This window comes from Anneissia japonica, unplaced genomic scaffold, assembly GCF_011630105.1.
Source record: "Anneissia japonica isolate Jap-2015-1 unplaced genomic scaffold, ASM1163010v1 scaffold287872_len80017_cov105, whole genome shotgun sequence".
NCBI classification, from domain to species: domain Eukaryota; kingdom Metazoa; phylum Echinodermata; class Crinoidea; order Comatulida; family Comatulidae; genus Anneissia; species Anneissia japonica.
This window is the reverse complement of record NW_022695186.1, coordinates 19,884-31,239: the sequence shown is the minus strand read 5'-3', so window position 1 is coordinate 31,239 and position 11,356 is coordinate 19,884. Positions and strand designations below refer to the sequence as shown.

The 11,356-nt window shown below is 35.5% G+C and overlaps 1 protein-coding gene across 1 annotated transcript in view; it reads left to right on the top strand.

The window, feature by feature from the left end:
• Positions 1-11,356, top strand: part of LOC117101387 (mucin-3A-like) — a 53,971-nt gene that overhangs the window by 32,765 nt on the left and 9,850 nt on the right. The window contains exons 13-14 of the mRNA XM_033241363.1: positions 1,850-1,967; positions 8,607-8,754. Of these exons, the coding sequence (XP_033097254.1) occupies positions 1,850-1,967; positions 8,607-8,754 (266 nt within the window). The remainder of the gene's footprint in view (positions 1-1,849; positions 1,968-8,606; positions 8,755-11,356) is intronic.

Below are 11,356 nucleotides of genomic sequence, written 5' to 3'. Positions count from 1 at the left end.
ATATATATATTTGGGCATGCTGATATTGAAAATCAATGTTGTCAACATTCAACATTTCAAAATTGTTCCTACTTCAAGCCTAAAATGTCACATAACTTGACATAGATTTTGGTGTCCAAATGCATGATCTCATTCACAACAAAACAAATTATAATTTTTCAAATCTGTTCAGATGGCTGCCATATTGGTCTTCAAAATGGCCGTCATCTTAGATTGCATCTATTTGCATTTTCTATGGGAAAGGAAGTCAATTTCGTATCATAATATATACTTTGTAATAAAGAAATAGAAGTTTGCTCTTGGTAAAACACATCAAATTCTTCCTCTATCATTGTTTCAGGTGGGTAATCTTTTTTTTTCTTACCCACCCACCCTTTCCATATGTGTCAGGTAGGCGGTTTTTGGCTGCTAACCTTGCATTGTAACACCCCTGTTCAAATTATTATATCTTTTAGTAGCACTACCCATCCGGCGACGCTTGCGTGCCCATTATCACCATAATTCAGTGTTCATCATCTGAGTCATCAGTGTCATTGTGGTGTTGATTACTGCAGTCTTCATCGTTGCAACAAATTTTCCCTTCTGTAAGACACAAGAATAACTCTGTACAACACAAACTCGTGGGGTACTAATGCATGGTCAGATGTCACCATTAGCATTGAAGAATGTCCTCGTATTGATAGTCATCAGATACATGCGTTTATACTTTCCCCAAGAATTGCACAACAACCTTTTTTTTTTTTTTTTTTTTTTTTCGGACATATCCAAAGACACCAGAAAATTCTTAAGAGTAAATTTAAGTTTTTTTTCATCAATTTTATAGTTCTTTCATACTGAACAACATAAATTGGTGAGATAGATAGAATCTTTCTTTATTTTGGATACTCGTTACAATTTTCTTCCCTGAGGTCCAGAGTATTATCTTAAACTACATTATATTACAAAATAAAATATGTTCTCTATTCAACATGAGGTGCAGCACATTACATGTAAAATGTCTACTAACTAAAATAAAACCAGGATTTCCCCCAGTGGTTTATCTAAATAGCTATGTGTCTCAGTGCACCCCTAATTGAGGACCAGTTTAGAAATACATGTTACGTGTACATGTTGTTCCCCCCCCCCCTCCGTTTTGACACTAGATTTTTAAAATGTCAATGCATACCAGATTTTTAATGTCATCTATTCTGAAACTGTTGTGCCCTGACCCCCTGTTTGAAAAATTTGAGATTTGCCCCTGTCATATTCTCAGTCACTTTCTTTCCTTTTCTTCTTATTTTCTCCTCTCTCATAATTCTCTTTCTAACTTCTATTTTTTCTCTTTCACTGTCCATCTCCTGTAGTCCTCATTTCTCTTTTCATTTCGTTTTCCCATTTTTCTTCACTCTCATTTTTAATTTCTCTTTATCTTCTCTCTGTATAATATATATAATTCGTGAATTATAGCACTTTTTAATGAAAATGGGGTTGCATTTTCTCAGCCATCTTGGAAAAATTATAGACTATGGACTTTTGGTTATTTATAACATCCTACTACCTGAAATTAAAGAACAAATAATAAGAATCATTTTTATCATAGTTGTCATCCATTACTAAACACTAGTTAATTTGTAGCCTCTAATTTAAAAGCGCCGTTGGAGTAACACACTAACGCCCAAAACTGTTATATATGTAATATTGTAGAAATTATGGAAAATATCAACATTTCAGCCATTTTGAATTTTGATGCTTTTCCAGTCATTTTTAAGCTTGGCATACGTAACACTTCCGAAGTCATATTTTTGGAAAATTTACCCAGTCTATATATGTAATATTAATACATGTCCTTTTTGTTTGTGTTTCTATAAAGGTTTTACATAGTGTACACACCGACTTCATATATATACTCGGCAGGATATTACAGTGGTGGTCTTGAAAATATTTATCTCGGTGGCCGTGTCTCGCCTGTAGCTGTCACAATGTTTCAGGTAAATATGTATGACTTTTAGGATTAATAAAACCTGATATTCATAAAATAGCTATAATGTTGTTACAGAAATCACTACCGGTACACTACGTATCTGTCACCGACGCAATCAGAAAATTCACTCTGATTCGTCGAAGACAAATCGGCAGGTTAAACATCCTAAATTGTCTGCGTCTAATGATAACACTGAATTTTTATGTTGTGGAATTTATATAGTCCTATTACAGGTGATGATGGCGTAAACATGTGTGATGTTTGTGACCCCCTCCCCATTGTGACGCACCATCTACAAAGTATTATTTCGAGGGAACGACAAGGGAATAAAATTTTAGTTCTGGGAAACAAAATATTATTTCGTGGAAAAAAAATTATATTATTTTTCGAAGGAATGAAATATTACTTCGGGAGACGAAGTATTATTTTGAAGGAATGAAAAATTATTTTGAGGGAACAGAATATTTTCTTGAGAGAAGGAAATTTTTCTTTGTTTATGTTTACACATATCCTCCTTAGGGCCTTGCGGGCTTGCAAAAAAAATTAAAAATACAGGATGTTAATTCTTATATGTGCTAATTGACACGGTTGATAACGTTCAGACATATGTAGACTTAAAAGAAATATTTCAGGTTAACCATCATTAGAATGATATTTTATTATATGACCACAATAAATATATTATACATTATCACAATAATGTATAATATAATAAATATATTATACATTATTGTGGTAATGTATAATATATTTATTATATTTTACATTATTGTGGTAATGTATAATATAATAAATATATTATACATTACCACAATAATGTTCACTGTTTTAAAACAGGTATAGACATGAACTTACAACAGAACCTCTGTACGACTAAAAAAAGGCTACTCTTCCCGCATATTTTGATTGGTTAATATAATGGTAACCACAGGGCTAAAATTAAGGTTTAAGTTTATCATATTTTTTAGATTTAAAATTGAACATATTTTCTGCAAAAACCTAACTGATCCAATTTTTGTTCGAAATATTGGGTCAGTCAGCCTTGGGTCACACTAAGTATTTTTTAGAGCATCATAGACAAAATATTTGCTACCAGAGGCTTCATTTCTCACAATATTAGTATATTGATGAAAAAGTTGGCAATAAGTTGTTGTTTTCAAATGTTTTTCACTGGGACTGGGAGGAGGATAGGAATGGAGATTTGTTGTTGAATGTGGGCAGTGTGGTGGTTGGGTGCTTAAAATTTATATGATTGGGAAGAAGTTTGCATGTCCTATAATTGGGGATTTCGGGGCCGTGGTACAGTAGGCGTGGTGGAAGAGAAACTTTTAGTTTATTTTTTCTGGGGTATCATAGCGGCGGGTGCGCTAGCTGGCCAAGGGTAATTTTTTTTATTCGGGGTCATCAATGTTTTGGGGCCGTGTTTTTGCGACACAAGGTGTAAAATATGTCTCTCCAAACCTTCTCACTGTCCTTTTTTCCCAATTGTTTAGGTTTTTTTCATTACTTAATATTGATGTTTTAATTAATGTTTACCTTTATGTTACCTTTTGTAATAAAATGCAGAAATTTAGCCTTTGGTTGCAAATGTATATTTTATGATGACATGTTTTGTAATAAAGATACCGAGATATGAAAGCTTGGGAAATTAAAAGTATGAAACGTTTTGGGGGAGTGATGGGGAAATTTTTGGAATTTATGTTTTAGAATATCCAACATATGAACATAGGGCGATTTACATAGGAAACCGTGGTGTTCAATAGTCTAGAGAAACTGTCACTCGAACTCACTCATCAATGGCTAAAAGCCACATAATTTATACCCATAATCCATGTATTTTTCTTTGCATGACCCTGGTTATAAACTTTTAATTACTAAGAAAGTGCACACAAAATACTTGTCAGCTTACCTTGGATGAAAATGATTATTTCCAAAAGCCGAGTCATAAATGTCAATTGGAAATCGCCGTACATGGTATATACAGTCAGCAGGAGCCCGGAGGAACACAAACAACTCATTCAGCAGTAAAATATATGTATTGCACTCATGACATGTATCTTTTTATGAAGGGCCTAATAAGTGTTAAAATTAAAAATCGTGGTATACTCTCAGTCAATGGGGCCTGGAGGAACACAAACTACTTATTCAGCCTTAAAATACATGTTTTTAAACTGTAGAGGTCACTAAGCTCCTTACTTTTGTGGCTTCTCTCACGGTATGTATCTTTCAAGTATAAAGGTCGAGCTGCTATAATTTCAGGGCTAAAATCCAAATATTAGAGGTAAGCTAGTGCGAAATCATTTGGATTTGCGTGAACTCTCGTACCATGGACATTCACTAGGCCTAATTTTACTTGGGAAGGCGTGCGAAAAGTGGAGCACGTGGTCAGAATATTGATGCGTCTTACGTGACACTACACGATTTTACTCCGTGTTATGTTGTAAAAAATTACAATGGCGTGATTTTTCAACGTCGAAAAGAGGTGAATCCTGCAGGATAGTTTATCATTTCCCTTCAAATAAAACACGGTGCTTCCTTAATTTAGATAACTATATTCTGTGAACTCTAATTTGCTTGTTGTGGTAGATGTTTTCTCTGGGGTAGCATTAATTGACTCACAACAGCGTGATTTTTCGGCCTCAGTGTAGCAAATAGGTTTATTGTACATAGGAGCAGGTACTACTATCATTTATACAATGTAGTTTCTATAATCTTAGATGGTTCAACTTTTTGGTTCAAAATATCTTTTAGAAAGGTTTATTTTAACACTTTAACGTACTATGGGGAGAGGAGGGGAGGGGAAAGCCTCAGGAGTTGAAGCATTCTGGCATGTAAAGGGTAAATTTCATCATTTTAATAGTATTTAATGCAAGATGGTTTTGTTACTCATGAAAGTACTTAAAAACGGAAAAGGGGAATTTGCAGTAATGGCGCCCTTCCCCCGCCTTCGCCATGTCGGAGAATAAAATTTGTTTTCATACGTCTTGTAGCTAATTATACCATAGCATTGAAAAAAGCAAAAATGGTCCAATGAGTAATACCTTGCCTTCGAACAGAGCAGCCACTCCCTGTTGGGAAGCAAAAAACTATTTGTGGGGGGGGGGGGGGGGGGGGGGGGGGGCGTGTGAAATACAAATTTATATAAAGTTCAAGATAATGCGAGGCATTCAAATTTATTAGCTTTTTGAATCCTTTGATTCCTCTAATTGTTATGGGCTGCATTATTTTTGTTTCCCATACACTTAAGGAAGAAATTACAGAGGGCGTTATTTTATATTCCACAACTAATAGTAAATAACTTTGTCGTGACCAGACTCCCTGATATAAAACTGTTGTTAGATTAACCATTACTTTGTGAATAAGCAGATCCACTATTTGGCATAATTTCCAGTGGTGTTTTGACACCAGCCCAATGGGTTCGATGTCTCTGACGGAAAGGCCAATCCTCTTGACAGAAGCCTAAGTGGCGGAACCAGTGGCACCTATGAACTTTGGTGGCGGATCCAGGGCTGGGTTAGACTATGGGCGTGTTTCTGCTGAAAATAACGCCAAAAACACGTTTTTTTTTATAAATGGTTAAATTCCTTCTGAACGCATTTCTAGTGAAAATTGCAACTAATAAAAACACGGTAAATGCGCGCATTGGCAAGTGGGCGGAGCTTAAATGACGGTCACCAGCGGAAGTTGAAGCTGACCTTACTTCTTGCGAGCTACAGCACATGCTGCGAAAGAAGTAAACAACACACCACGAAAGTATGAAAAAAGTATGGTATGATCTTCAAGCATGTCATCCTATTGGTTTAATTTTTTTCTTTGCCCCGAATTTCCCGTGGACGAGCGATCAAACTAACGATGAGGTCATTTTTGATCATCGACGGGTCATGACTAACACGGTATTGCGTTGCAGCTGAAAAGTGTACCACAAAACACGCGTTTTCTGAACGCGAACCCTATAACGAATGCGTGTGAAAACATGCATTTTTAGAACGCATTCCTAACCTTCTTTTTGTTTTGTGGCCCGTTTCTACTGGGGAAAAAACACATGTTTTTTAATAACTGTTTAAAAATACGTGTTTTTTTGCTCAGCAGAAACAGGCCCTTTCACAGATGGAGAGTCTACAGTGTAGACCACTCCTGCCCCACCATTGTTGGGGCTGAGGTAATAATATATATAATTACGGTACCTAGAGGGCCGGAAATAGCTTACAATTTGAATATAAATGGAGTTGTAGTTATTTAAAGATAAGCCAATTGTAAAAAACGGAACTAATCCTAAACTCAATATAAAATTTGTTATTTTCTGCAGTAAACATTGAAAATGAAATCTTAACTGTTAAATTTTAGCCAGATCTGTCGTAAGACCTACAGCAGGCACATATTTTCGCACGATATCATACATGTTAGCTGTTAGCCGTCTGGGCCTGCTGAAGTGGTCTGTTTACTTTGTATTTTGTTTGAGCGTGTGGGGAAGGCAATCTAGACAGCCTAAGAAAGAGTAGTTAAATTGGTATTTAAAGTTGTTAAAGTTATTAAAAAACCATTCACTTCTAAATGATGGAGATAATTTGCATATAAAATCTAATCTTGTAAAACTAGAGTTAAAAATGAGGGTTTAGGGCCTATAAATGAATAATTTTACCGTCTCAAAAATGTTGCCGTCTTGGAGATTCTTAACATTCCATGCTGTTCCTAGGGTTCATATTAGTCTATAAGAGTTGGCATATTCTCTCCTAAATTAAGTGCATAAAAATCTGCAAATTACAAGCAGAGTTTGCCAGTTGTGTATAAACAAACCATAAATAAAGAGACGAGGATAGGTATAGCTATGCAAAAATGGGAAGAATTGCTTAAAATGAAAATAGAATGGGAGCATGTGTTTACTAAGATGTACTCTTATACAGTCAATTGTAAATTGAAAAATTTTCAGTATAAATTTCTTCATAGAAGAATAACAACAAAACAATTTTCTTTATAAAATCCACAAGATTGACTCACCATATGTAATTTTTGTAAGAAGGAAGTTCAAACGATCTCACATTTATTCTTTAATTGTATTGAGGTTGAGTCTTTTTGGCAATCATTTAAATATTATATTAATACGAAACAGGATTTTAGCTTAATAATTAACAATGTGAATGTATTCTTTGGTGTGGGAACAGGGAATAGCTTTGATGCAATAAATACGTTAATAATTACAGCCAAAATGTAGATTTTTAACTAACTACCTTGAGGTTTCTCTTTACCACAATGGTTTCAATGCTATTGTAAAAAAATGTAGAAATAGAAAAACATAGCGCATAGGAGAACAATAAGTTGCATCTGCATAATGTGAAATGGAAACAATTGAAATAGAATATCATAACTACAATTTTGTATCAATAATAAAAAATTATGATTATATAGGCTATTTACTAACACATTATAGGTCATATTGCTACAAATTTTGCTTATTGTTGTTTTTTTGCATGTGTGATGTTAATTTTATTGTAAATATCTGTGCGTCAACGAAATTGTGTTTCAATGCGTGTGTTTGGAAATGAAATTAATAAAAAAAATAATCTTAGCCTTGTGCTAACCTACATGGTGTATGTGTGATGTATGATGTGACGTATAGAGACCATGTAGTATGCGCTTTACAAGTTCCCAGCCATACCTTTACCATTTTCAGGTAGAAACATTATAATTATGTATGACGTCACCATACAAGCCACTCCTCCCTCGGCTGAAGTGGTTGTATTTAGCAACTTCCCATGCACATTACCCCCTTCACAAAAAATGTATTCGGTGCAGTGCAGCGCAATGAAACTGATGCCTCAATGGCTTTTGACCGGTAATAAGATGTTAATTTTAGTACGGACAATAAAATAAATGATAATGAAAAGAAAAAATAAAGGACATAATGGAATTCGAACCTGGAATCAATAATGTAATGCACACTCTTCTAACCACTCGGCCAAACTGTTTTCACCTGTACCGCTACGAAATTCATGCCAGTACGTTTTTGTTTTGTCATGGATTGTTTTTGAGAAAACTGTGCCCTGCAGGGGCTTCGCCTCCTGCAACCACTATTAATACCTTTTAATCGACGCTTGACCACGCTCACTTTGCTTTCGTCAGGGAAATTTTCCCCCTCGTCGGGAGCATCGGCCCCCCCCCTCCCGTCGGGGACCCGGGCCCCCATCGGGCAAATCCTTGTGCCACCCTGACAAACACACAAACATATAAATAATTATAATGTATCAAAATTTATTGTGATAATGATGTTATTATTATCGAACGTAAAATCTACCTAAATGGTTTTGTTTTTTCGGAGACTATGCCAATGGTGTATCGTAATTCCAGCCTGTTAATGTCACTTCTCGAGGTAGACAATTGACGGTGGATTGATCTTGAAATTTACCTTGAATACATTAGAGCATAGTCGAATGAATCTCAGAAATAGAATTAAAAATAACATGGCTAGAGTGGGAAATCTCAACTTTGCTTCCTGAGAAAAAGTTTTGGAAGAGGGGTTCTAAACAATTGTGATGATAATGATGCTTATGACAACGATGACGACAAAGACAACTACGGCGGTGACGACGACAAAAATGATGGTGATAATGATTATTTACAAGAAAAATGATATTGTACTTCTTTTCTCTAGGACTTCTTAATATTAGTAGATGAGCCAGGACCTTCGGTCATTAAAGCAATACACAAGATTTCTGGTGAACTTGAAGGTGAAATATATCTGGATACTTTGGTGTACACGATTGACATGGTCGATGAGTCTACCCAGCCTATACCTTCAAGTATGTAATACTGCCTTACACTTCCTAATTAAAATTGCATTACTCAAAATTAATAGACGAGGCGTCTTGATCGCCCTCACCTACACGTATAGAATAAGTCCACGCGTAAACTGCATCAAAAACAAAGGGGAAGCAAAAATAAAAGGCATATAAAATGAACATTACGGTGAGGACAATAAATTTGTCTTAAAATGGTTATCTTTCAATGTCAGTTATGGTTTAAGTGTTTTTCGAATTATATGATGAATGTATGTATAATATTTGTGCACAAGCACTGTTTCAATCGATACAAGTGTACAAATACACAGCCAAGTAGTTTGCTAACAGCTTGTAAACTATAAGAGATACTATAAAAAGAATTTTCTATATGTTTGTTAATCATATTTATTGAAATCATTAAAATTGTATTTATTGCTAATTAGGTTATTGTCTGTAAAAAAATAACCTATAGTATACAAGTTCGGCTCATATAACGTGCAATGGTTATGAGTTTTGATGTACCTTGCTATGTACCATTGCAGCCATAGTTCAAGTCTCACTAATGTAGTTATGGACTTCAATTTTTTTTAAATTTCAAATTTTATTGCTACATCAACCATCAAGGGCTATTATTCTCCAAACACGAACAATAAATACAAAACATACAATATATACAAGAGGTAACTTACAACAATGCATAACTATAATTTGGCCAACATTAAAATAGCGGTTTTATTGTCGGAAGGAGAGGATTTGGTGTTAAGGAGAGCGAGGTCGTATGAAAGCCGCACAGCAAATGGCAAAAAGAATTGAGAAATCGAGAAGTTCGAGCATGGAAGGGCAAGAAATCAGAATGACAACAATTTCGTAACATGATGGAGGACAATCTTCGAGGTAGAAGAATTGAATGTAAGGGATGGTCAGGCGATTCGAAAATATTATCAAGAGAACATAAAGTATAATACTTGTGGCGCGAGTCGAATGGAACAATGCCGAATGCATGTGTTAGAAGAAAAATCTGTGGGATCAGTGATTTTGGCAAGGAACGTTTCGATACGTTGGATAAAGCGTTTGTAAAATTTTGGAAGAAGCAGGGGTGGCGCTTGCGGGGTGGGGGAACGGGGACCACTTTGACCACTTTTGAAACCTTTTAATCGAAGCTCGACCACGTCCACATTGCTTTCGTCGGGGAAATCTGCAGACCCCTCGTCGGGGGCATTAGCCACCTCGTCGGGGACCCCCCCCCCATCTATGGCATGCTATTTAAGATAATGTATTATGGTTATTCCCAAGTATTTGGTTTGATGAACCGTGTTGATAACTGAACCATAAAGACAGACATGAGAAAGACAAAGGTTATTTGCGCCAATATATTAGTTCATTAGTTGACTTTTGGATGCTAAGAAGGTGAGTCCATTTTTGTGACCAATTTTGAAGCAGAGAGCCAGCGGTAGGCAGATAATCATGGCAGGATATCATCAGCAAATAAAGAAGTACTACAGGTATAGTGTTCAATAACATCATTAATAAAACATAAAAATACAGGCCCAAGTTTGCTTCCTTGCACTACTCCGCTTGTAAAGTTTAACTTATTAGAAAAAACATAATTGAAAGTAATTTGTTGAGACCGGCATGATAGCCAATTCCCAATACAATCCATGTTCATAGAGTCAATTCTAAATTGGTGTGAAAGTTCGCAAAGGAGAGGAAAATGGGGACAGAATCAAAAGCCTTACAAATATCAGCAGAAAAATGTACGCAATAAAGAACAGAAAGGAGAAACGTGTTTGATGATAACATTACTGATATTGTCAGGACCAGGAGATTTTGAATTACTAAGGGTTTCAACGTCATCATTAAATTCATCGAGAGTAACAAATGAGGAGCAGTCGCAAGAGGGGAAGGGGGACAGGTAGCAGGAAGAGAGAAATAATTGACACTAAAGCACTGATTAGAAAATATAGTGTTGAAATAGAAGGCAATAGCAAAGGAGTCATTTATTTGATTTCCACTAGGAGAAACAATGCCGAACAAGATTTCTTCTTAGATGAGATAATTTTGTTAATCTCTGACCACCACGAGGAAGACCCTTTCTTAAGATTATAAAGAATATTTTCATTATATGAACACTTAGAGCCTTGCGCACATGGAAGCAGACCCATCCTTTGAGGTTATCAAAGAGATCGTGGTCATTAAACCACGCCTATTGGCGTAATGAAATGAATTTCTTAAGGCCAGGACTCAGCCACTTAGCATCATTAGAGTGTTTCCGGACAGTTTTAAAGCCTAACTTAGAAGTTAATAATGATTTAGTATACGTAATAAAGTTATCGTAACAATATAAGTGCGGATGAGAGTCCAATAAATGTTCAAAATATGACCAATCTGTATGCTCAAGGGCAATTTTAAGGTGATTAATGGATTGAGGATCTGTACATAAAACATTTGCTTTAAAATTGTGTCGATGTGTATATAGTTGCTGGTTGTCAGCAACACGTAAAGGGAAACGGATTTGTGATCGCAATCAACAATCCAGTTAAAAATGGGAACGTTTTGAATGTTTAACATTATATTAAATATCACATCTGAAATTCGATAAAATCTTGTATTTCTGCTAACATAT